At 39.4% G+C, this 27,475-nt stretch overlaps 2 protein-coding genes across 2 annotated transcripts; both read right to left on the bottom strand.

The window, feature by feature from the left end:
* Positions 1-2,585: 2,585 nt before the first annotated feature.
* Positions 2,586-9,662, bottom strand: LOC141763936 (uncharacterized). Its single transcript, XM_074628766.1, has 7 exons — positions 9,518-9,662; positions 9,110-9,243; positions 7,241-7,339; positions 6,339-7,133; positions 5,969-6,111; positions 4,397-4,506; positions 2,586-4,305 (listed from the first exon to the last, which is right to left on the bottom strand). The coding sequence occupies exons 2-7, from the start codon at positions 9,213-9,215 to the stop codon at positions 4,167-4,169; spliced, it is 1,392 nt and encodes a 463-aa protein (XP_074484867.1). The 5' UTR covers positions 9,216-9,243; positions 9,518-9,662; the 3' UTR covers positions 2,586-4,166.
* Positions 9,663-15,650: 5,988 nt separating this feature from the next.
* LOC141763935 (N-acetylaspartate synthetase-like) lies at positions 15,651-21,622 on the bottom strand. The gene is made up of 3 exons (XM_074628765.1): positions 21,275-21,622; positions 20,810-20,974; positions 15,651-18,492 (listed from the first exon to the last, which is right to left on the bottom strand). The coding sequence occupies exons 1-3, from the start codon at positions 21,492-21,494 to the stop codon at positions 18,110-18,112; spliced, it is 768 nt and encodes a 255-aa protein (XP_074484866.1). The 5' UTR covers positions 21,495-21,622; the 3' UTR covers positions 15,651-18,109.
* Between the last annotated feature and the right edge of the window lie 5,853 nt (positions 21,623-27,475).

Genomic DNA, 27,475 nt, shown 5'->3' with positions numbered 1-27,475 from the left:
TTACCGTCACTGTCTATTTGAGTCCCCATATATAAGTTATCTCACTTTTTGAGAAGAAAAGTTCTTTCTTTGTTTTCTATCTAGTGAAATAGGGGTCAGCCCTTTGGTAATGACTGAGGTATGAATTAGGCACTGATTCAGTTAAATTTTCGTCAGTGATGAGTCAGTCACCTGGAAAATTGTAATTGGACTTTACTCACTGTATATTGCGCCTTTATCCAAAGCACTTAACAGTTCACTTCCAGTTCATCCATTGACACTCACACACCGATGGCAGCAAACTACTAGTCATAAAGAAAATATTTTGGCTTCTGTTAGTTAGACCAAAAAAATCTATTTTAACTTTTTTGCCACATCAAAAACCTTAATTATGGTTCATATGTCTGATGTTGATGATTATACAGTTACATTTCTTCTTTTTTTTTTTTCAATCCATTCCGTCCAAAATGGCCGGCTTACTGTAGCTGTTCATGATCACATTAATGCTTAACTTTCACCATTGTTGTCTTCAGTAATTATAAGAACCAAGCTACACAAACCAAGCTTCGCATTTTGGTCACAATAACTGTCTGCTGTTTTTAGGTAATACGTTACGTAATATTCTTCTATTATATATTCATGTTTCTCGATTTTTTTGCAATACTTGTTTTTATTTTATTATGTTGACAATAAACCTGATTCTGACATATTGTTAGATATGTACAAAAAATAACAATCTATTTATAGATTTTATTTTTTCTAAGCATTACCATACTTTTAAAAGTTTGTCATTAAATTGACATAGACATGCAGTTAAAAATTGAATAATTTCCTTGTCTAACTCTAGCACCTGCTGCTTGCCTTTGAGTCCCAGAGTAATTGCCAGAAATAGAGTCACAGAGCAGATGGGGTTCAAGCATTAAAGAGCTAAAGGCACATGTAGGATCTAAGAAAGAGTGAAGGAATTACAAGGAATTAGATAAACAAACATCCATTTAAGATTGTGATCTATTGTACTTAGTTAAATTAACTGTATAGAAAACACTTCTATAGTCCGCGACGAAATCCGTTTTTTTCCCTCAAAATGTAATCCACAATGCAGTTTCGTTCTATGGGAACATCATTTTTAAGAGACCAGGCTGGTTTTGTTTTGCAATGCTGTAGATGGTGATCCTCTCATGTTTAAAAGAAAAAAAAAACATATTTGGGTATCTCATTACTGAGAGTTTAACCCTCAAAAACTCAGCTGCTTGAACAGTGGAATCTGGTGGGGAAAAGGACTTGTGAGCAGCATTCCAGGCAATATTAAGAGGTCAAGTGCATCAGTCAAGAAAATCCCAACAAACATACCACATATGTCAAACAAAGTGCACTAAAAAAAGGATACAATGGCCTCAAATAGACTAACTGTTAAAAGAATACCCCAAAATGATCATTTATATATCAAGTACTCACCCCGTCTTACCTTGAATTCTTGAAGAAAACTTGAACAAAGAAACACAGACTGTTTGTGTGGTTGTTTTTAAAAGTGTTTTAAATGGTTAAGTTTTAGCGAAAACACATGTGTTTGGGAAGTAGTGAGCATACGACTGGATAAATGAGACTTGGATTATAATGCCCTGAGTTGTGTGAGAGTTTGTAAACGGATGTTTTGATAGAGTTTTGCTGTCGCGGCCCCCATTTGCTTCAATTCATCTAGTGCAAGGGTCCGCAACCTTTACTATCAAAAGAGCCATTTTAGGCAAAAAACTAAAAAAGAAATCTGTCTAGGGCCGCAAAACATTTGAGCATTGTGATGAAAGTAACACAGTTTATAGTCTAAGTATATAGTATATAAGTCTAATACAGTGAGGGCCCAAGTGCAAATGTACTACGGAGTATTAGGGCCACATTGAGGGAAAAAAAATCGGAGTTTTCGAGAATAAATTCATAATATTACGAGAAAAAAGTTGTTACATTACGAGAAAAAAAGTTGTAATGTTATGAGAATAAAGTCATAATATTCCGAGAAAAAAAAATAGCACGTAAAATTACTACTTTATATTATTATGACTTTATTCTCATGATACTATAACTTTTTTTATCGTAAACCTATGACTTTATTCTCGTAATATTATGACTTTATTCTCAAAATCTCAGATTTATTTATTTTTCCTCAATGTGGCCCTAATACTCCGTTGTACCGTCGTACCATAGACCTGAAACAATGATTAATAAAAATAAAAAGTAAAGTTTATATCACAAATTGACGGTAAAAGGGGGTGAGTAATTGATATAACAATGATCACTTCACCCCCCAAAATGATCATTGATATACCAATGATCATTTTGGGGCTGAAGTATTCCTTTAACTAACCAGGAATTACAGACAAATACTTCTTAATGACATCCCATAACCTGGATCATATTAGTCACTACTGATTAATGTCATGAATTTGCTCCACAATATCATACAAACAGAGGATATTGTTCCTAGAGAGCCACCACAAGTCATTGTTGATACCCTTCTTTTTAGGAAAAAAGGGCAACAATCTCTCTAATATCTATAGCTTGAAGTGTCCCAATATTGAAAAACTCTTTGAGTGTGAGTCATTACTCTAGTGGCACAAGGTGAATTATTATTTTTATTTAAAATCACTCATTGTATGTGTTTACATGAATCATTACATAAAATGTGTTTATAAGAATATAAAGTAAGCCAAAAAAAAACATTTAATTGCAAGTAGGCAGCCTTTTTCATTTGTAAATTTAAATAGTTAAAACACAAATTGAATAGTTGCTAATACATATTGGATTATGTGTGAACCTTCATACTGGTTGGATTTATGCCTTCCTGACGCCTGTACTACAAAGTTCAACATACCCAGGGTATCTTCTCGTTATCTGGTTTAACTAACCCTAACAAACGTGCTCATGCTAAGCGGTCCTACGACGTTGGATATCACTTCGGTAAACCAACCCAGGGTTTCTCTATCTGGCTGTGAGCGTGTGCACATAAAATGGCCGGTGTTTGCAGCATGTGACCAATCGCAAACATCGACAAGTCTACTGTCAGTAGAGCGGAATATTTTACAAATGAAAAGCAAACTATAATATTAGAGAAATATGAAGAAGTTAAACACATAATCCAGGTTTATAGTGACACAGTTGAAGCTGCCAAATGCAGGAAGGACACCTGGTAAAAGATGTGTGAATGCGTAAATTAACAGATTTATTAATTAAACGGAATACTCAAAAGTCAGATATTGTCGTCTAGATGGGGCAGTGAAATATAAACAGCTTTCCAAATAGAACTGATAAATAGATTACAGTAGGTAACATTATGTCCTTTGGGGATGATGAGGCGTGTATGACTATTTGACCCTTCTTTCAGCTGCGTCCCCTACTCCGGCGGTGTGAAACGGACTTGAGAGCAAGTAAAAAAATAAATATAAAAAAATAATTCAAAGCGGTAAACACCCACAGCATACAGCCAGCTGTCTTTGCTGCATTTGTCTTTTTAAACTGTGTTGCTTTTAGCCTGGACTATGACTTTATCTTCTTCGTATTTGTGTAATATTATCATACAATCCGCTCACCGAGCTCTGATTGGTTAGTAGGCGGTGCTTTTATACGAGTTGATCTCTTATCTTGAACCTAACCTCCGGAGCAGGTTAGACGTGCAGCATATGTTACCATGGCTATCTACTCCAGTGAGAAATTAACCACCGTCGTAGAACAGACCACTCAGCATTAAACCTGACGTTACATCGCTAACTTCAAATCACTTTCACCATGTTTACCTCTCTTTTAGCTGTTGGCAGACCAGGGCCTGGTGCCAGAGGACACATTTTAAAGCAAGCTCAAACTCCATATATGAGTCATAGCACTAACATAATTGTTTCTACAGCATGTATATACATTTATGGGAATCTCAGTCCCCTTTGAACCAAGCTGGTTCCAAGACAGTTTAACCCGGCACAAGATAGGGCATCTTTTAAATTTCACTTCATAAAAGCAATACTCATCACTGTGATTGTGTGTAAATTGGTCACATAATATGTATTTTTAATCAAACCATGTCTGATATTTCTATTATTTCCAATTCAGACAACAGTCCCTAATATACATATTTTTGTACTGATATTACATAATGATCATCAGTACCAGTGGCTAGCCAAACCTCGAGACCTCTTTGTACATGAAAACTACTTCTCACAGATAAAATGTTGTTCTATGCTACAGTGCTCATCATTCCATTCGCCCCTCCCCGTCGCACGGTGCCAGAACTCCGCACAGTCCTGGTTCCTCCCGTCAAAGCTGTTGGGCTGGCCGTTAGCCCAGAACCTGTAGGACAAGAAGAGACATCCAAAACGAGAATAAGTAATGCTCTATCCCGTCCTTACAGGTTCTAAAAGATATGAGTTAAGTTTCTTACGGTGTGGTCAGTGCTGTCTCATCAACCCATTTCCACTGCCCTTCTATTCCTCCATCAGTCAATCCAATCCAGACTTCTTTGTCAATTGAATACAAGCCATTGATGAAGGCCTATGAGGGAAGAGACATAAAAATTACAGACACTGCAGAGGTTTTTTACACATAACGTTACATTATGTCATGTCATACATTCAACTATTGTTTGGTTTGCGCAGAACACATTTTTAGTTTAATGCTGCAATAATCAATAGTTTTATATTAACAATGGATGAAATGAGATTATGAATGAAGGAGTTGGTGGAGAACAAAAACAGAGCTAAAAGCGAGTGAATATGTGGTTGCCAAAGGCTCTGAGTTCCCTGTGTATAAATGTTTCCAAACCATATAAACTTTATAAGGTTATGTCAATGCTGTGTTTACATCTTATTCCACTGGCCCCGATAAGCCCAAAAAAATTCAATTAAACCTGCAGTAGGCAGAATGTTTTTGGCATCATTTGGCAAAAATTCCATAATAACCTTTCAGCATATTGTAATTTGAGTGTTCTGAAAGAAAACTAGACTTCTGCACCTCCTCATGGCTCTGTTTTCAGGCTGTAAAAAATCGAGCCCGTGACGGGAGACTTTGTCCAGGTCATTTCAGAGAGAGAGCGTTCCTATTGGCTGTTCATTCAACGGAGGCAGCCGTCAATCACTTGCAAACTCCGATCAAACGGTCAAACGGGAAGTGCTGATCAAATTTAAATTAATATTCTGTTAGTGTAATGCCTCTGTCTCGCCTCAAATGTTTCCAGGAACATCTTGTAGTGTACTGTTTAGCTGTAAAATGAGAAAGTTTGCTCCAGCTGGTGGGCGGTGCTTTGTATTTCCTTGACAGATCTCAACATGGCTGCCGGGTCACAAATGTTCTCATTTTACAGCTAAACAGTACACTACACGATGTTTCTGAAAACATCTGAGGCGATAAATAGGCATTACTGTAACAGAATATTTAGTCATATTTGATCAGCGCTGCCTAGTTTGACCGTTTGATCGGAATTCGCAAGTGATTGACAGCTGCTCAGAGACGTCAAGGCTCCAGCTCAGCTCTGATTGGTTGCCATTAGGAGCACCGGAGGACGCAGAGGTACATGATTTTTTTCCAGATTACCTGCCCCATGCACTACTGTCAGGATATAGTGACCGTTTTATAAAAATAACTTTTTTTAATCATATTTTGGTCCAATTCTACCCAGTGCAGCTTTAATACAGGTTTAACTACAAGTTCCAGTAGTGTATCTTTTAAGTTATTTTTCTGTCAAATTAAAGGGTGACTAAAACTGTATTCTAATGTTTTCTAAATGTTAACGTCCTGCCAAAACTTCCTTTTGGTTAAGGAGAACTGACCCAAAACAGTAAAGTTGCAGGTTGTAAAACACATGGTCAATTGATTCATTGTTAACATGAAAATATCGATTAGTGCATCTTTAACGACGAGAAAGAAGCTGATTCATATTGCTTTTATGAGCATTTCTATGGTGGCACTTGTACGGACAGTCATGCAGATACAGACAAATGCACACAGCTACACAAACCATTTCCTCTGCGGTCGTTACGACTGCCAGGTCTGCGCTTTTGCTTTGACAGTACTTTCTGCTCTCATTCCAGGTACTCTTGCCAACAGCGGTGAAGTAGCAACTGGTCTGAAACATCACCCAGCCAGTGGGGCACTTCCTAGCTGAAAATGCAAAGTTTTTATTGATCAATAAGTGTTTACAAGCATTGAGTTGGAGTACATTTTTAAAGTGGTGGTGTTTGTGATGAGTTTGGATTTGTTTTTCATCAGATGGCACCGCACCTTTCAGCTTTTTTGAGCATGATTTTGGAGGTGAGAAGGTGAGAAGACATTTTGCCATATGAAGCATGCTAAATATGTATTTTTTTGTCTTAATTCTTTCTGCTTACCTGGGACCATTGACGACAGTCTCTGAATCTCCGCCTGCAGAGCGTCGTTCTCAGTCGTCAGGTTGTGATTTGTCACCTTCAACAGGTCTCTCTCCACTTTTGCACTTTTGCAACTGTTTTCAAGGTCTTCTTTTTCCTTATTCAAGGCTGCGTAAGAAGCCCGCAACTCATCTGTCGTTGTTACCAGTACGTTGTAAGTGGCCTGCAGAGTGTCTTTTGATAATGTCATGTTTTGGTGACGGCCTTCCAGCTTGTCTTTCTCACTGTTGGAGAAGTTGTATCTGTCCTGTAAATGCTCTACCTTCCTAACCAACTCAATGTAATCCGTCTGCAGCTTATCTCTTGCTCTGGTAACATTATTGACTTTGTTCTGTAAATTGTCCCTTTCTTTGGTCACTGAGTCATAACTGGTCTGTACCTCATTTTTGCGATTGAGCACTGTATCATATTGTTTCTGTAACGCGCCTTGAGCTGTAGACAAGGCATCGCTTTTAGTCTGCAACTGGTCTTTAGTGACTTTTAGCTGTTCTAGCTCTTTGCTGAAAGCCGTGTTACTGTTCTTTAACTCACTTTGGCTAAGTCTAAGTTTGGTTGTTTCTTGAGACAGTAAATTGTTATTGGTCTGTATTTGGTCTCTCTTAGTAGTTAAGTAATCGTTTTTTTGTTTTAACTGATCGCGTGTGGTCTCAAGCCTTTTTTTATCACTTTGCACCGTCTTCAGGTTCTCCTGTAGTTTCTGTCTCTCGTTATTTTCGGCTGTTAGGTTGTTCTGATGGTCTTGCTCTACTTTTTGGTCTGCGGGAGATGAGAGATAACAGTGAATCAGTAAATTCAGCCAGGACATCGGGCAACTTTCTAAAACATGTGCATATTTGACAGAGAAAACAAAGAGGAGGACTCACGGTGGACACTCTGACCTATGATCCCAGCCAAGAGGAGAACACACAGCAGCCCGAGACCAACTGTAGCAGCTCTGAAAGGGCTGTTTCTCAATGCATAAACTGAATGACAGAAAACGAAACTTGAAATTAAGGAAGTGTTCTGAGGAACTTGTGGTTCAGTGGCATCATCTGTATATTGAGTGGTGTTGCAAAATACTATAAAAAAAATGGTAATTTCAAGCCAAAGCGCTGACTAATTGATTTTTAAGGATTACACATAAGTCATCATTATTTTTTTAAAACAACACATTACATATACCAACATAAATAATATACGTAAATTGTATAGTTTATAACAAACCAGAGGACCTGTCAACCTTGGTTATATCATTTTAACTTGAGTTGGGTGATATGGACAAAATCTTATCTCACAGTATATGTAGTTTTATATTGATTTGTCTTTACAGATAAATAAAAAAAAATGGTTATGGATTGAAAAAAAAACATGAGAGTCAACTAAATGAAAATCACAATGCAACAATTCTATAAATCCTATATTAACCAGTCCTGCTCAGTGATTTCCAACATTGCCCACATAGACCTTATATATACCGCGATATAAACACTATTACAAAATCACTGATGGTTGACAGTTTTCTGCATTGTCTCTTGGTAGGCTTATTTTCATATAGAAGTACTTAGCTATAGGTTAGCTTCTTTTGTCTCAGTGATGTTTCACTATTTTCACCATGTCCTGCCTAAATGTCCTGTTTTAACACTAGTGCAATTGGATTAAAGCAGTAAACATAGGTTGTTGCTGTTGTTGTTGTTTTTTTACCTCATAAAGTTTTTGCTTCATTATTTGCTTAAATCTACCTGTCTGCTCCTGCTGGCTGTTGCAGAAACATGACTCCAAATGGATACTAATGTTGCCCTATGTTGACTCAGTAAATAGCCAATGGTTTGCTAGCATGTTCAACATATAAACCTTCTAAGGTTAAATGTTAAAATGTTAAATGTTTAACCCCTTACCATTCTGCCCTCTTTTTTTAGAGGGGTAGGGGTGGGGGACAGGGGATGTTCAGTAGGAGATTAAAAAAAAAGAAGGTCAACAGTAGATGCTACATAGAAGTGGTGTACATCATCTGAAAGCTGAAGATTAATTTGAGGTGCAGCTCAGCTCTGTGTGTGAAGTTGTTCTAGTCATAAATCAGAAAAATAATTAATTAATTAATTAATTAATCAATTAATTAAAATACATTTGTAAAGTCTATAAGGCTTAGAACATGATGAAGTATACAATGGTCATCCCCATGCTCTATTATGTCTCATAAGTTGTTGCAGCAATTTTTGGGTTGATACTATTTGTTATAAAATTAAATTAAATTAAAATGAATCATTTTTTACCACTCGAGAATTGATAAAAATGATCAATAATCCCTAGAAATACCAAATTAAGACACCAAGACCTTGAGGAACACCATTGAAAAAGCCACGGTATAAGAAAGGTATGAAAAGCTTTAATATTTGGAGATTTCTGCAAGAATTGCATTTTTTCGGCGATTGGATGTCGAACACTTCTGTTCTGGAAACTGCTCAGAAACCCCCCAAAGTACCAAAAAGGTTTTAACTACAAATTCCAGAGGTGTACCTTTCCAAATATAAGGTTGGAATAGCATTTCTGATTTCTGTTGATGAGAGCTTTGAGACTGAACTAAAAAAGTAAAGTTGAGGGCTGTGAAAACAAATCAGTGAGCAGAAAAAAGTTTAAAAGCTCTGGGGAGCTGAGGGGAACTGATGGCTCCAAATGTTTTTTATTGTCTCATGGTTTATATTATTTATATTATCACATCACCCAACCTATTTGGAACGAAGCTCTTATTTTTTTACCTGAATACTGGACCTTGCTGCCTTCTCCAAAAAATTGCTTATAGCCAACTTTACTGTCCTCCATGTCCATGTTTGAAACTGTAGAGGCACGGTACTCAACAGCCATCTTTGCATCTGCTTTATGAGCTAGAGACCTACCAATGAAAGAAAAAACAGTAGTATTAGCCTCTGAAAGAGTTGCTGAGTTTTTCAATAATCTTTCTTGAAAATCTCCTTTTAATTATCTCTCTGCTAGTAAGTTCCTATGTTGACATAAAGAAGATACTGCAGACCTTGTATTACCTTTACCAGGATTGAAACATTTGCAAACGTTGTCAAGTATTTGTGTACTGCAACCCTGGATAATAATACCAGATGATTTAGACCTTAAATACCATGAATGTAAGATATAAACAAAGTAAACCTTACCTCTGCTTGTAAAGATGATGACACAGTGAAAGACCTAAGAAATCTTGGAGATTAAAACCTAACCTTCCTGATTTCCTGTAACTTCCCCCTGCAAAAGCATTGCACTACTACATACTTAAATTGTTTTGTATACACTTGTGACCAGTGGGGCAGAAATTGAGGGATGGTCAGTAGGCGGAGCGAGAGCCTCCCTCCTTCCTAATTGCTATTGAGTAGGTCAGAGAAATCAGATTACGGGTTGTGTCTAGAAATTAACCCTCAAATTGCAAAATCTGATATGAGATCTGCAAAAAAAATTGTAAAAACTCTTGCGAGACTCGCTGCCCGATAACCTATCCTTACCTTAACTATTCGAGGACAATGCTTAACCTTAAAGGGACTGTTTGTAAGAATCAGAAATGCTTGTTAACAGCGACACCTGTGGCCGTTAAGTCAACGAAAGTCAGTGTCGCTACATAGACATGAACGAGCATCACTCAACACAGTGAGGCGACACACGTCAGCTAAAACCACAATATCACTCTATATTTCACCTGCTTGGCAGTAATGTTAGCTGACCAGACGAAGGTCTCTCCATGAATCAATGCTGATCCTAGTGTTGGCTTTTCCTGCCTCAGCCTCCCGGCCGCGGTCAGAGGGACCAGGGGAGACACCGGAGTTTCCCCCGGCCCCCGACCGCGGCCAACACTGTATTGCAAGACGGACTTCACTAGATATAACTGTGCGGTTTTGGTGCTTCTGTGTAGTTTGTGTTGGATTCTTGTCTGAACAGCATAGCCACACGCGAGCACGCATGGGACACCGACCCGGATTGATTTATACGTGTAAGTAGTTACAATCAGTCCCATTCGAGGTCAAACCTTAAAGTGGCCATAGGGGGTATATATTTTGCATCATTGGGCAAAAATTCCATAATAACCTTTCAGCATATTGTAATTCAAATCTAGCCCGTGACGGGAGACTTTTACCAATCACAGGTCATTTCAGAGAGAGAGCGTTCCTATTGGCTGTGCTCCGGTCATGTGACCGGTGCTTAGCGTTCCTTCAAGATATCTCAACATGGCAGCCGGGTCACAAGCTTTCTCATTTTACAGCTAAACCGTGCACTACAAAATGATTCTAACTATTTGAGGTCAATGCCTAACCTTAACTATTAAAGATCAATGCCTAGCCTTAACCATATCGTGAGAGTTTTCCCAATTTGCTGATTCCCTTCTAGACATGGCCCAGGATAATCTTGGCCCTCCAAAATTGATCTCAACATCGGTGGTGCATCATAAACACCCTTCAAACCAGACACGAGGAACTCATTAGTGAAATCAGCCTTGTGTTTCTGGTTGGCATAAACACCTGTCTCGTCCAAGGTCATGAGGGCATGAAGAACACTGTTTGAGTTCATGGGAAATAAAGCGCTTTCATTTGGTCTGACCTACATAGAGCAACAGCAACTATTGCCAATTTCACAACATGAACCAGATGAACGGATATGAGGAAGAACAGATTTCGCAAAACAAAAAAGATGCTGAGCGTGTCGTTTTCATATCAGCATACTGTGGAATAGTCTGAGTCAGGTCGATTACTCAAGGTTTGTTCCAGGAAGCCTATGTATTTTCACCAAAATATTGTGCACTGGGCTAATGAATCAATTTTATGTTCACTCTATTTAACCCTAATGTGATATTATGAATTGTTTTTATACTTCAGAGCACTGATAGGTTAAGATCTACTAGAGTGGCAATTTGGCATATAGAGATTTGTCTTTATTTTCACATTATTGAAAAATGCAGTATATCAAATTCTTTATGCTTCCACATCACTCTTATTGTTACACACTACATATACCCTCAGCCACTATATTTGGAAAAACCTCACTCGCTTTGAGGTCCATTCCGCACAACGTGATTGGGTGATGCCGTTATTGCCGGTTATCAAACGTGAAAATACTGAATTTGCACAATATATATTGTTAGCTGCAAACAAAGGGTTAATACTGTTCCTCTGAGTTATATAGCTAACCGAGTTAACTCTGTCGACCGTCCGCCTTTTTGTTGCTCTCGCGACAGCCGTTTGAGCTGCTCTGTTTCAACATTGTTAGACTGAAAAAAAGTGCATGCAGGCTGAAAGTCAACCATACTCTTCTGTATGAGGGGTGGAAGTAACAAAAATGAAAATGCATTTGAGTTGAAAAATGGAGCTGTAAAATGGATGTGAAATAAAAAATGGAATGATAAATTATCAAGTGATTTGATTCATTTATAGCTGATATTACTAAAACAGTCGTAATGTGATGAAAACAGAGCCATGTTTCATCATTTTCACCATTTTACATTCATCATTCATAATAATGAACTATTGCCCATTTATCTTTCACAACACCCAACTGACATTTATCGTTTACAGCACACGATTTTTGCAACATCCGCCCTAACAAGAATAAAAAAAAGAACACGCATACTCAGCAAACCCCACTACTCTCAACTTTGTGCACTGTAGTCAGTTGGTGTGGTTTATGATTGACATTTTGGGTGGAGTTAGTGTTTTACCATACAAGAATCTAGATGAATCTGAATCCTAGATATGTATAAAAAACATATGAACTTAAAAAAATAAACAAGATATTATGTGGCTTGTATCAGTTGGCAGACTAGCAGTTAGTAGCGGTAGCACGGTGAAGTTGCTTTTTTAAGACGAAAGGGTGCCCCATTGATAATTGTGATGAAGATGAAACTATTGGACACTTAGTTCTGGAGGGCCAGAGGTCTAGAGATGTATGGGGAAAAAATGACAGGTGTCGGTTTTAATATTAATGTGAACTATAATGCAGTGATGTATGAGGGTTTTTAAGTTGCAACAAGAATTATATTGGATGATAATATGTACAATTGGAACAAAATATGGAAGACAAGGTGTGTAGTGGTCCTTCAACAAGTCACCATCTCTAGCGATGCAGTTTTCAAACAAATTATAACTGAACCGAAAAGACAAAGAACACTAGACATCAGATAAAACAGATGCACACCTTGGCACTTGATAAAATTGTAGCTTTATGTATATTGTGGGCACTATACTCATCATGAGATGTTTTCTCCTCTTTTGTATTGTATTGGCTATGTAAAGTTTTTCCTTTTTTTTTCTTGTGTAAACTCTATCAAGTATTAATAAAAAGTGGTAAGTAGAGGAAACAGTGAATACTTCATAGTACAGCCCACACCCCCAAACGTACAGTGTAAGTAAAGGGAAAGAAGAAGAAAGAGTGGTTAATTCATACTACTTCACAATAGTGGTAAATGGTAAAATGCTAGTTATAATAACCCATAGTGGTTAGGGTGCCAATAGTAGAAATGTTTAATTTTGTGGTATGTATGTTAATGGCCATTTATGTATTTTCATAAGGACTTGGGAGGATAGGGCTGTCCTCCACCAAAGACATTATTAGTCGTCTAACACTCTTTGGATTTTGTTGACTAATCGATTAGTTGATTTAATTATAGATTTGTAAACTGAGTTTCTTCACATAAAAGTACCACTTTAAATCTTGTGTTTGCCAGGGATGTGCTCATAAGTTTCTTGGAACTAAGTCATTCAGCATGAAAGAAACGTAAAAACCAACTACCTGGCTCAAGAAATCTTAGTTGACAAAGCAATCAATTAGTCGACTTATCGACTAAGACGGGCAGCCCTAGAGGATACCTTAATAAAATACAAACTACAGTACCATAAAAAACAGAAATCTCCCCACAGGTGCTGAGGGACTTTCTGCTGAGTAAGTCAACTGAAGAGAGACTAAGAGGAAGTGAGGAGTCCTGACAGAGCTGGGATGATCAACTCCTACACCCTTCTATTATCTCATACAAGCAGTTATCTTTTCAAGATCAGTAGATATCTGAAAAAGAGCTTCAGACAGAGAATCATGAACACACAGAGATGACCACTCCATGGAGTATACACAGAGCATTGTTTTTCACCCAGAAACAAACATTGGGTGGTTCATTTGATTGCGACACTGATCAATAACAGAGTAAAGGCTTGAAATAGAAAGCCTGCAGGGCTTTATGAATAAGAGAAAGGCATGCAAATGAGATTCATTTTCAAATTAGTCCTTTCTTTAAAGGGGCAGGCCAACAATTTTAAGGTTATTCATCACAAGGAGTACAGTGCTACTAGCCTTTGGAAACAATCTGAACAAAGCCTTCAGAACAAAATGAAAACGTTTTTCCTTCCGAGGAAAAGACTACAGGAAAAAAATAATTTATCTGCTTCTGTGTGTTGACATGAAAAGAGGCCGCCCGGTTGGTGTCGTGTCTCTGTTCATCTTTCTCTCCATGCCCTTATAAATACATTATCTATAAGCTTGTTCTGGCTATTCATTATTAAAAAAAACAGCAACGCACACAGCAACGCACACAGCAACGCAGCGCAGCAGCCATTTGTGACGCTGTGACTCAATCTTCAGTCCAATACTCAAGGATCAAAGATCGGGCTGTGTATGAACACAATATTGATGAGAAGAAGATGGAGATGGCTAGGACATGTATTAAGGAAACCATCTGATTACATGACAAAAGTGGCATTGCGTTGGACACAACAAGGAAAACGCAAAAGAGGGAGGCCCAAAACAACCTGGTGGCGAACAATCGAAGCACAAATGAAGACGAGAGGATACAGCTGGAACAGCATTGAGAAGAAAGCAAGCAACAGAGATGAGTGGAGGTCCTTAGTCCTTGCCCTATGTGCCACCCGGCGCAACAAGGAATAAGTAAAAAAGTAACTAAATGTTTGGACCCCGTTTTTTTTTTTGTTGCAGCGCACACATGCATAACGGACAGACACGGACCGTGAGGAGATATTCACTGAATTGAACAGTTGTATAATGTCTTCTGTGGTTCTGGAGGGAACCTTCCAAAGTTTAGACTTTTAGTTTAAGACTTAAACATTTTACCATGAAGCCTGTGTTACTGTACAAGCATGGGGCGTAGGGTTAAAATTAAGGAAGTTGGCATTTAGGAAGTGGAGGGGTCTAATGAAAGACGCTATTGAGTTGCATCATGTTGATTTTTGGAGCTGGGTCAGAATATCTCAGCCTCCGCTGCTTTGATTTTATACTTTTTTTATTCGGTCTCCTGAGTCCCACATAGAAATGCAATGCTATATTGTATATTACCTTTATTTAAAGCTGCAGTTGGTAACCTTGAGCAAATATGTTGAAGTTATTTTTATAAAACTGTCACTATATCCTGACAGTAGTGCATGAAACAGATAATCTGTGAAAAAAATAATGTTCCTCTGCCTCCCTCTAGTGCTCCTAAAGGCATTTGCAATTTTTTGCAGGAAAACAATCAGAGCCATAGAGTCTCTGGGCAGCTGTTGATCACTGTTCGAGAGCTGGCGAACTCCGATCAAACTGTCAAACTAGGCAGCGATGATCAAATATGAATCAATATTCTGTTACTGTAATTTCTATTTCTTGCCTCAAATGTTTTCAGAAACATATTGTAGTGTACTGTTTAGCTGTAAAATGAAAAAGTTTGTGACCCGGCCGCCATGTTGAAAACAGTCGATGCCGAAACCTTACACCGGCCACCAGCCGGTATGCAAGATCGGTACAAGATCTCTTCAGCAAAAGACCTGAGCACAGCAGATAAATGAAAAACAACCATAACCACACAGTAAAAAGCCCATACAGCATTAGAGACAATAACAGACATCATTAAATACATTGCTGAACTACCCCGTTAATACCTGCCAGTACAGCAATTGACATAATATAGCATATTTATTGTGTCATTCATATTTGGTCATATAAAGGCATTTCAAATGGAATCAAAATATAATTACAATTAAAAAAATTACTGAAATTCAATGTATTGCCTATCACATACACATTTGACTCATCGCTTAGCATCTCAAATGAAAAGTCCAACAACTCCTACCTAAATAACAAAACAGGTGGTTTCTTTGCCTGACCCATGTGATTGTGCTCTGATGAGCTGACTTCATTTGTAAGTGCGCTCCAAAACTACACAAAACTTATTCACATGAGCGTGGTCTGATCAGCCACTGATACAACTAACTATTTGGTTAGGGGTAAGAAAGATTGTTGTCATGGTTAAAAGAAACCACAGTTTTTTTGTGTGATCAAATATTTATTGATTATATAAAACATGCATACAGAAAGAGAGAAACAAACTTCAGGGGAAATATATGACAGACAATATATCTCCCCCGGCAGCCACAACCCTTCCCTCCAAAGAGGTATATGTGTATACAAAACTACTATACGGTAATGGTAGTGAGCAAAAAAATAAGTTGGAAACACCACACCATAGAATGTGCTACTGATCCAAATTGGACCACCTCATGACAGCCGATCAGGTGTAAAAGTGGTATCATAGTACAGTGGTTCTCAACCTTTCTGAGTCGCGACCCCCGAGGAAAAATTGTTGTTCTGATTTTTGAGTGATTATTGTGAATGCTCTGATGAATAAATATAAATAATGCTTTATTTGTGATGACAGCTTTGTTTAGTTTGAACAGCTAGCTCCTATGCGTTGTCCAATGTGCTCCAGGCACTGTGGATTTTTGATGCGTTCAGGGACTTTTATCTCTCCCCCTGACCCACCGGAAGTCCCCTGTCATTTCTGCACATGCACGCACACTTTGACTCTCACAAATACATTCAGTGAGTTATGGGGACATTCACACAGAACGCAAATATAACACAGCAAAAAAGAAAAGTAAATTTTTTTTTCGGAACAAGGTGGATTTTCTGAGCTTTAGCGTCGCGAAAAAAGACATCAACAAATCACGTTGTACGGAACGAGTTGAGTTGTGCCTGTATTTATGAAACTACAACACGGAGGCTTTGTAGTCCGAACCAGGAGGGCAAACTTATTACTCCTGCAGACCAGATCCACTCCTTCCATTCTTACCTTTCACAATAAAAGCCCATATAATATTCACAGGCGAGAATTTCACATTTTTGTGTAATTTATTCATCACGCCTCCAGTGTGTAAAAACCTTTAAATATGTTATATTATTTTTTTCGCCACAACCATATGGCGACCCCCACAAATTATCTCACGACTCCCAGGATGAGAACATCTGCCATACGACACACTAACTCCACCAAGGCAGCACCATGTCAAATCATCCACACAATGACAGATACCATGGCAAAACCAAGAACACAATCACAACCCATGACACTTCCCTGCGAGGGTTTACATGTTACTTACAGTAGCGCCTTTATACTTTCAACAGCATTAACCCAAACATTTACATTATTTTGTTTTGCCCCATGTGTTCTTCCAACAGACTGTTCCATGTAAAGAACATTCAGAAAAAGTAAGTAACCACTGTTGTCTCTGCAAAGAACGGGCAGCCTGCCAAGTCAGAGCGATTATCTTTTTGGCTGCCGTTAAGGCCCGCCAGCAGAGCGTTCCAGCAGAGCGTTCCAGCAGAGTGTGACGTGAAGAGACACAGTTCCAAATTGTAAAAACTTCTGAACATTCCCATATCATATGCAAATTATGTACCAGAAACTCCCTAAGGGCAGAGTGTGCAATGGTACAGAGCATTTCCTAATCTCTGACAGACATGAAGAGACACAGTTCCAAATTCTTTCTGAGGAAAAGACTACTGGAAAAAATCATTCATCTGCGTCTGTGTGTTGATATGAAAAGAGAACGCCCGGTTGGTGTCGGGTCTCTGTTCATCTTTTCTCTCTATGCCCTTAAAAATGCATAATCTATAAGCTTGTTCCGTTTATTAATTATTAAAAAAACACAAACACACAGCGACGCTGTGAGGCAGTCTTCAGTCCAATACTCTGAATTTATTATTAAAAAAGATAGGGCTGTGAATACTGGATTTTTTGCAGCGCACACACGCAGAACAGACAGCCAGTGGACCGTGAGGAGAGATTCGCTGAATTTGATAAAGAGTGAATTGGATTAGAATCACAGACTCTGCCTTTAAATAAGCCTGTGTATTATTGTCATTAAAAAATTTTAATTGAAATGACAGGTAATAATTGACTATGACGAAATTTTTACAACCCTGTCCGTCAAAGTGTGGAGCGCAAAATTTGGGGAATGTCTGGCTTTCATCAGAAATAATTTGCGTGATGTCCAATATGTTCTCAAAACTAAACTATAACGCATCATCTGATGATTTGGGTTTCTTGAAGAAACTGATTTATTGGACAAGACTCGGACCCACTAAATACCAGTGTCATTTAATGATGAATCTTTTTTTCCACATATTGTCAATTGGCACTGGTTTCAGAGTTGCTATTACCAGCATGGAAGATAATTTGGAGACCAATCTTTGGGTACATACCCTTGAATATACACTGAGTAATGGATGCAGCAGCTGTTCTTGCCCCCATGTGATTTCCATAAGCACATAAGGCAGATCAGATTTACAAGTAAAAAAAACATAGTTGACGGTTGGTATGAGAGCGAGGTTAACTGCCGTCAAAGTCAGCCATGCTGAACTTCGCCCTCGCAGGTTCAGTGGTGATTTCATTATTCACATGGTCACAAGAGGTTACTCGTCAGGGAAACAGACAGCCGACGCTGCCATTCATTCTAATCACTGATCTTGCTATTTTGCACATCGAGGCTGTAGTGGTGATGGCAGACCCTGTAGAAAATTGATTCCAGTAAGGACCCTGTCGCACCCGGTGTGACGTACCCGTTGGTGACCCCCACACAGCGGAAGCCCAGACGCTTGTAGAGCTTATGGGCCACGGGCAGGTACGCTGTGGTTCCCAGGACAACACGGGAGTATCCGTGTGTGACAGCAAACTCCAGAACCTTTCGTCCAAGTGCCACGCCGACTCCACACCGCCGACAGTTCCGGTCAACAGACATCCGCCGCAACTCGACAGCAACTCCTGGCTTCTGCCGGCCGACTGCTGCTACGATACCCACCACTTTGCCCTCCAGCACTGCTACCCACAGACAGCGGTCTGAGGTGAAAGGCAAGGTACATGATGAATAAAGGATGAGAAGATGACGTGAAAAAGGAAAATCATTCAGTTTAAAGCATAATTCATTCAAGACTTTGTTTTTCATACAGTCACAGCACAGCCCAGTCTCACGGCAAAGTGTGTAATCAACCCACCTGTCCATCGGAAGAAAGCGTGTCAGTGTCACGTTTTGTCTCACCAAGATGGGAATATTACACACCTGCACGAAGGTGTAACCCTCTAGGGGGGCCGGGAGCATGCTCCCCGGAAAGAAAATTTTGAACATATTAAAGGGACTGTTTGTAACTTTCAGAAATGCTTGTTAACAGCGACACCTGTGGCCGTTAAGTCAACGAAAGTAAGCGTCGGGCTCGCGCTTGCTCGCTCTAAATAGACATGAACGAGCATCGCTCAAAACAGTGAGGCGACACACGTCAGCTAAAACCACAAAATCACTCTATATTTCACCTGCTTGGCAGTAATGTTAGCTGACCAGACGGAGGTCTCTCCATGATCACTGCTGATCTTAGTGTTGGCTTTTCCTGCTTCAGCCCCGCTGCTTCAGCCTCCGGGGCTGAAGCAGGAAGAGAAACGTTATCGTCTCCGACCGGGTGCCGTTGTCTCCCTCCAGCACCTGGTCGGAGATGATAACGTTTCTCGCTGCGGAGCCCCGTCACTTCACAAGACACGGGAAACCTCTGTTGGTCTGGAGGAGCTGCAGCAGTTATTTCTGCACAAACGTCCTCTGTACATTCACTAGATATTCTCAGAGCTACAAAGTCTTCTGCAGTGTGTAGTGTGCGTGCATGCACGTGTAGAGGTGGAGCGAGACAGCGAGAACGTGCGCGTGAGTGAAGGCAGGCAGGCAGCGGAGCAGAGACTCCGGCCACACGCGAGTGCGCATATGCGAGCGAGCATGGGATCCCGACCCGGTAGATTTATACGTGTAAGAAGTTACAAACAGTCCCTTTAAAGTTAAATGCATCAATCTGGGGCACTTTGAGAGCAAAATTACGAGGCTAGATCTATGAAGAACTTGGTGCTCTAGTCAACAATTTAATCATAAAGGTTGCGTTTCATAAAAAGTGAGAAAGACCACTTATGGTCGGCAGGAGGAGACGTGGATGGGTCCAAAAACACAGGACTTTCAAGCGTTTTGTCTTGTAAGTAACGTTAGTGACGTTTGTCACCTGTTTTCTGTACTGACATTGTTTCCATACTTGTTTTACTTAGCTTACGTACTTATTTTAAGCCTAACCATGATGTTTTCCCTTAACCTAACTAAGTGGTTTTCTTGCCTGATCCTAAAATAGTGGCTTTGAAGCCCCCTGCTGGTACTGCACATTAATACAGGCGTGTAATGTTCACGTCACTGCGAGGCAAAACGTGACACTGACACGCTAACCCGGACAGTCTGGTATTACATGCTTTGGCGTGATATGGGGTTGCACAGCAATAAGAGATAGTTGGCCTCCCCAACCAACCTTATCTTACTATCACAACAGTGACTCAAAGATCTGTACTAGTGTGTCCATTATTAGACGCTGCTTTGAGGCCTCGGGACAGAAAAGTCTTCCCAATAAGCTTTGTACATTTTATAAGCAACACAACTGCTAACTTTGTGTGATGTAATGCTTTAATCATGTGATTCATTCATCAAAATGTTGACAATAAACCAAATCAAAAGAATGAAATGGCAATCCTATTATAAAGCTCAAAAGCTCTCTTCTCCAAGGTTGCACCCAGTATGGACAAAGTAAGGCTACAGTGTCTTAGCTTTAAATGTTGCACTTTTGTACATGACTTCTGGCTAACAAAGCTTCCATTTGAAAGCACAACTTTCATGGTCATAAAGACAGTTAACTTAAGTTTTTTTTCTGCTGCAGAAATTATTTTCCCTCTCAAGGCCTTAACTTGATGAAATGTAAATTCTATGTATTGTTACAATACTAGGAAACAGGATAGTATTTAGAAGTTTGTGGTTTTCATACATGTACAGTATGTACAAACTGTAATTAGTTGCTGTGAAAAATTGCTCTTTTGCTGCATTGAACTGGCCGTCATTTATAAGAATGTCAGACTACATTTTGGGTTCAAACACTTCTGGAGGCCTTATTTTATGATCAGAGGGCCAGTCTTAGTACTGGTATGCTTAATCAAAGAATAAAAGAGGAATCAAGATTTAGTAACATTTTCCTTGCCTCAAGTCTGCTACTATTTATGACTTACAGTGATGGTGCTTCACTGTAAGTCAGAAACAGTAGGAGCAGATCATTTTTCAGTACATACTACACGTAAAATCAAAATGAAACAATACCTGGTGAATTCAAGTAAAACCCTTCCATGTCTCCCATGTCTGTGCTCATGCTCTGCTCCAGGTAACGGTTTATCACACGTCTGCTGTAGAAGTAGCGCCCACACAGCACAACTGCAGGAAGCAGTACTATCACCCACCAACACATGGTGACGACAAAACATACAACTGTTGGAAGAAAGATATGGACAAGATGTATGAAAGGGAAGAAAATATTAAGTTGTAGAGCTTTTAACTTTCTCCGTGCTTACGGAACAAAGTTGCATAACTGTAAAAAAAAAAAAAAAAAAGAATTAAAAACCAGTTGAGAAAAAATGGCTGTTTTTGTAGCTACCATTTATCGGTCTTAAAAAGAAAACATAGTCTCAAGGCTCCTAATCACTGAGCTTGCAGCTGCCACCTTACTCAATTTTTTTTCCAAACTGCAGAAGCAATCACAGAAATATGTCATTTATGTAATAATCTTACCTGTCATAGCAGTATAGAGCAGGAGACTCTCAGGGTGATGTGTCAGGCCTCTGAAAGCGGTGTCTGCTACCATCTCCATCATCCCTTCATAAATGATCTGCTCTATCTCCGGTTTGTCTGCCAACTCAAACTGGCGCACAACTAAAGTTGGATGTCCGTTTTGACATTTTAGCCCATTGCCATGTTTTTGGGCATCCTTTCTATGTGTTTTTCCCTCCATATCAAACTTTTAAAAAAAAAATAGTTTCTGAGGTCCAACCAACTGAAAACTTCCTTCAGCAATAATGCTCGTTTGTGCTGTCTGTTGTGCACAAGTTTCTCTATAACATCTGTTTTGAGAGAGTTTGGTGCCCCAGTTGTCTTTTAAAGCATTTGTCAATGAGGGGCCCTACAGATAAGATCCCCAACACCACTGGGGATGGCCACTCACACCCTCCTTATCAGCCCCCACATGTGAAAAGATGTGTAGCTCTCAGAGAATTTCACCCAGAGAATACCCAATCATTACAACAGATTATTGCTTTGGTTAATAAAAGCTGCAAGAGAGCCCAAGTTAGAAAAATAACTGCCTTTTATTACAAAAATAGATTTTCAACACCATCAACATTACCAGTACAGGAGGAGGATGCCAGCTGGAAACCCACAGGAGGGGTGGAGAGAGGAGGGGGCAAGGGGGGTTCAGAGTACTTCCCCACCACCAGTATTGGGTGGAACTGAAAGCACACAGTTACTTTTTACACTCACACTGCAAGACAAGAGCACACAGGGGTTAGGGCAGGGGTCAGCAACCTGTGGGTCCGGAGCCACATGCGGTTCTTTAGCCCCTCTCCAGTGGCAAAAAAAAAGTCGTAATATTATGAGAATAACGTTGTGATATTACGAGAATAAAGTCGTAATATTATAATAAAGTCAAAGGTTTACGAGAAAAAAAAGTGACCAAACTATTGGCCAAACAACAAACAACTCATCGTCATCTGTACGCTTCATGTCAAGCTGTTCAATCAGGGAAAGAAGTAAAACTTTATTTATATTCCGGAAAGCTAGTGTTATCTACAGCCAGCTCCAGTCAGACTGCAAGCGGCGCCTGTAAAGATGCCAAGTATTAGATTACAGGAAATTAAGGGAAACAGATAAAGGCACGTCTTTATCAGATGTTTATCTCCGTCAACAGCGGTGACGGGGCAGCAAAGGGCGAGGTTCCCTGTAGGAGGTGCTGCTCCCTGTAGGAGGTGCTGCTCCCTGTAGGAGTGGCTGCTCCCTGTAGGAGGTGCTGCTAGTTTTCAATTTTTTTACATTTTTTTTTTTAATTATACAAAATTCAATTACAAACCCTTGAAGTGGCAGAAAGCAGTATATTTTTGGCATCATTGGGCAAAAAATTCCATAATAACCTTTCAGCATATTGTAATTCATGTGTTCTGAGAGATAACTAGACTCCTGCACCTCATCATGGCTCTGTTTTCAGGCTTTAGAAAATCTAACCCGTGATGGGAGACTTTGACCAATCACAGGTCATTTCATTGAGAGAGCATTCCTATTGGCTGTGCTCCGGTCATGTGACCAGAACTTGACGTTCCTTCACCAGATTTCACAATGGCGGCAGCATCTTTCTCATTTTACAGCTGAACTGTGCACTACAAGCCCTCCCTTGACGGGAGACTTTGACCAATCACAGGTCATTTCAGAGAGCGTTCCTATTGAGCGCTCCTATTGGCTGTGCTACGGCTGGTGGGTGGTGCTTAATATTTCCTCAACAGATCGCAAGATGGCTGCCAGGTCATTTTAGGATAGTAAGCATATTGTGACCATTTTATAAAAATAACTTTTTAAAATCATATTTGCTCCATTTCTACACACTGCAGCTTTAAGGCATATTTCAGTAGTCAAATACACAAATAGGTGTTGACACAGTACAAAGAATATAACACACAAAACAAAACAAAATAAAACATTTTCTTGCTTTACTCTTAACAAAGAGTAAGGGTTCTACTCATGCAGCATAAATAATTCCAATAACGACAAAAGTTTCAGGGCATTTTTGTCCGTCATGCATTGAAGAGTTTTTGCAAATATCTTGAGTTCATTGTATTCCATCCGTTGATATGGGGATTAAAGCTGCAGTGGGTAGAATTGGGGCAAATATGATTAAAATAAGTTATTTTTATAAAACAGTCACTATATCCTGAAAGAAAAGCATGTGTCTCTGTGTCTTCCGTTGTCCTTCGGTGTCATCCGGTGCCCCTAATGGCATCTGCAAGATTTCACAGATCGGAGAAAAACAACCAATCAGAGCCGAGCTGATGCCTTGCCATCTCTGAGCAGCTGTCAATCACTCACAAACTCTGATCAAACGGTCAAACTAGGCAGTGCTGATCAAATATTACTATTATATATTACTGTAATGCCTATTTGTCGCCTCAAATGTATACAGAACATCTTGTAGTGTACTGTTTAGCTGTAAAATTAGAAAGTTTGCTCCGGCTGGTGGGCGGTGCTTGGTTTTTCCTCCACTGATCTCAACATGGCTGCTGCGTCACAAACTTTCTCATAATAGATGGCAGTAAAAAACGTAATATAAAAACCCACAACTGGCATTGTCAAGATATGTCGCCCTAAAGTGCTGTCCCATTCATATTTAAACCATTTCAAGCCCTTGCAGCCTCTCGAACTCCTTAGGGAGGACATTGGGACTGGGCCTTCTAAGACTTAGAAACTAAGGCAATAAATGACAAGGCACCTTAAGTAAAAGCCATGCTAAAATATAAGTCTTGAGGTTTCTTTTAAAAAATGTCCCCTGAGTCCCTCAGATCCTTAAGCAGACTGTTCCAGAGACAAGGGCCAGGGTGGGTAAACGCTGACTCCCCATGCATTTTTGTCGAGGTCCTAGGGACGACAAGGAGGCCGGCTGCAGAGAATCTGAGGGACCTGCTAGGTACATACAGTATCTAAAAAGCATGTCTGAGAGATAGGCTGGTGCCAGGCCATTCAGTGATTTAAAAACTCGTAAGGAAATCTTAAAATCAATTCTAAAACTGATGCAATGACTTTAAATTAGGCTGTCAGTCAATTAAAATATTTAATCACAATTAATCTCATGATTGTCCATGATTAATCACGCATTTATTTATTTGTTCAAAATGTACCTTAAAGGGAGATTTGTCAAGTATTGAATACTCATATCAACATGGGAGTGGGCAAATGTGCTGCTTTATGCAAATATATGTATATATTTATTGTTGGAAATCAATTAAAAACACAAAACAATGACAAATATTTTCCAGAAACCCTCACAGGTACTGCATTTAGCATCAAAAATATGCTCAAATCATAACATGGCAAACTGCAGCCCAACAGGCAACAACAGCTGTCAGTGTGTCAGTGTGCTGACTTGACTATGACTTGCCCCAAACTTCATGTGATTATCATAAAGTGGACATGTCTGTGAAGGGGAGACTCATGGGTACCCATAGAACCCATTTTCATTCACATATCTTGAGGTCAGAGGTCAAGGGACCCCTTTGAAAATGGCCATGCCAGTTTTCCAGTTTCCTCGTTAAAATTTACCGTAACTTTGGAGCGTTATTTAACCACCTTCGCGACAAGCTATATGACATGGTTGATACAAATGGATTCCTTCGGTTCTAGTTTCATATGATGTCAGTATCTTCACTCTAGCTTTTAAACTGAGCCTCCAACCTCCAAAATATTGTGTTAATGTGTTAAAGAAATTAGTGGCGTTAAAGCGAATTTGCATTATCGCGTTATCTTTGACAGCCTTACTTTAAATGTTATGTGCTCTCTGTCTGGTCTTCCTCACTACTTGGGCAGCTGCGTTCCGAACAAGTTGTAGGCAGTCTATTTTAGGTAGACCAAACAAAAGAGAATTGCACAACATATTTGGTAAGAATGTCTTCATTATCTCACCTGAATCTCAACAAATAGTTCAGGGAAATTCTTAATCCACCACTAAACTGCTCATTCTTAAAGAACTACAAAGCCAAATGATAGATGCAGGATTTGAATGAGTACAATAAAGAACAAACACCAACTGTTTCTATGTTGGCTCAGAGCTTAAGACTGAGCCACAAAATATAGTTTATCCATGATCACTACAAAGGGACGTAGCTAATTTAATGCAGTCATTTAATAATAATTTCAACAGAATGAAAATAGGCCGCGGCGGTGACAGCAGAAGGCGAGGGGCTGGGAGGGGGAGGAAGGGAAACTTGCGGGGGAGTGACTCACTTCTGGTCCGAGAGCCCTCGAAAGGTCTGTTGAGATCAAAAAGAATCAGCGAACATCAGACAAGACCAAGCGTGCCAAATGTGACATGAGGGTGGGATCAGTTGGATTCTATATTTAACGTGCGATGACGTCTTTTGGTTGTGATGCATGTGAAATGATACTGACACAAATGTTGCGGAGTGTCTGGAATGAATGAGGAATGAGGGGCTAAAACGAGAGCTGGAGACAAAAAACTGGAAGGACCGTCAAACTTTTGACAACAGGAGCACCTTTTAAAGGATCACTATCTGGAACTATCCAAGTGTGATCTGACTGACAGAGCTCTGACAGGCACTTCACGAAAAACGTACCTGTCTCCTTTACATGCAAATGAGTAACAGCACTGTCTGCATCTTGACAAATCCGTTCCTACACAGGTAAAGCACAAACATAACTGTATAATACTAAAAGCAAAAATAATAAACATGAAGCTACATCGCTCGGTTACGTCAAACTAAGATTCACTAATGAGGCAAACCTTAAATAGCTTTTAAAATGTTCCCTCAAAAATACACAACCACAAACACAAATACACCCACACACATTGTCTTCATCTCTTATTCCCTTTTGCAATATACATACTATGAGCACATGCTGCCTCCCACTCATTAACACTCACTTTTCCTATGATATGATAGTATTCACCTCTATCACAGATATTCTCATTTATTTAACCGTATTGTTCTGCACTGTACACTCCTTATGTGTAACTTGGTCATTATGTACCTTTATATCTTGTTCTCCGGTTGTTATAATTACACAAAATTGATCTGGTTAATTTATTTTGACTGGGAGAACCGGGAGAATCCCTTTTGTCCCTTCCCCTCTCCCCTTTTGTACAATTATTCTGGTGGGTGTCATTTCTTTGGGATCATTTATTATCGTAATCCATCCCATTATTTCTCCTATTGTTTTGTTTATATTTTTGTTTCCTACAATGTTATAATGTCTATCCCAACCTGTCAATATATTGATTTCAACAAATTGGCATTTAAAACTAGTTGTTTTAACAGTAAATGCCGCTAGCTTAAAGTTACGACGAATTAAGCAAACTTCCGTTATGTATATTGTATTGGTTTGTGTAGGAGCTGGAGCGGGCAGTATATTTAACATGGAGGTACTGTTTCCCTATGTGTTTATCAGAATAAACAGAGGACAACTATAAAGAGATCCCGGTGTTAAGGCGTCTTTACTACCTGACCAACACATTGCAAAAGGCCACTGGTCACATATGCAAATACAAAAACAATAATAAAAAAAAACTATTGGTATGACAGAGAATTTATGAAGTAACAAAAATATTGTCCTGATAATCAATTTTTTATGTATTAAACAAACAAGATATAACCTGCTGTAGAGGTGCTGGCAGGCAAATTTTGTGTCCTTCAGACAAAGCCAGGCTAGCAGTTTCCCCCCGTTTCTAGTCTTTGTGCTAAGCTAAGCTAAGCTGGCTCTAGCTTCATATTCACCGCACAGATACGAAAGTGGTACCTTCTCATGGAACTCTTGACAAGACAGTGAATGAGCATAATTTTCAAATATAGGAAGGTATAGATATAGGTGAGGTCATTCAAGCCTCTCCCCTGATTGGCTGTTTCATGATGCAACCACAATATGTCAGTCTAAACTTAAACTGACATTACTTGACAGCACCTGGGATTCGGAGGGAGCGTTTGCGGTCAGTTAGTCGTTGCATCATCTTTTGGTCCTTGCCAGAGAAAATATCTGCTGCTTTTCATCATCTTTTTGTTTCAAGGTCAGACTGACTGAATATTTATCCTGTTAGTCCATGATGTCATTTAAAGTGATAGTTCAGGTCTTTTGAAGTTGTTTTGTATGAAGCACTTATCCGTAGTCAGTGTATTACCTGCAGTAGATGACAGTCGACACGCCCCCAGCTTGGAAAAACAGACAGGA

Source organism: Sebastes fasciatus, chromosome 3, assembly GCF_043250625.1.
Source record: "Sebastes fasciatus isolate fSebFas1 chromosome 3, fSebFas1.pri, whole genome shotgun sequence".
Taxonomy (NCBI): Eukaryota; Metazoa; Chordata; class Actinopteri; order Perciformes; family Sebastidae; genus Sebastes; species Sebastes fasciatus.
This window is presented reverse-complemented; position numbering and strand designations above follow the sequence as displayed.

What these genes read in the sequence shown, in the direction of transcription:
- LOC141763935 (XM_074628765.1), bottom strand. Translation starts at nt 21,494, where the DNA reads ATGGAGGGAAAAACACATAGAAAGGATGCCCAAAAACATGGCAATGGG. An exon ending in GCTCTATACTGCTATGACAG is followed by an intron (nt 20,975 to 21,274) that starts GTAAGATTATTA and finishes TTCTTCCAACAG; the next exon opens with TTGTATGTTTTGTCGTCACC. An exon ending in GTTTTACTTGAATTCACCAG is followed by an intron (nt 18,493 to 20,809) that starts GTATTGTTTCAT and finishes CTTTCACCTCAG; the next exon opens with ACCGCTGTCTGTGGGTAGCA.
- LOC141763936 (XM_074628766.1), bottom strand. Translation starts at nt 9,215, where the DNA reads ATGGCTGTTGAGTACCGTGCCTCTACAGTTTCAAACATGGACATGGAG. An exon ending in TAACGACCGCAGAGGAAATG is followed by an intron (nt 4,507 to 5,968) that starts GTTTGTGTAGCT and finishes CTTCCCTCATAG; the next exon opens with GCCTTCATCAATGGCTTGTA. An exon ending in GAGACAGCACTGACCACACC is followed by an intron (nt 4,306 to 4,396) that starts GTAAGAAACTTA and finishes CTTGTCCTACAG; the next exon opens with GTTCTGGGCTAACGGCCAGC.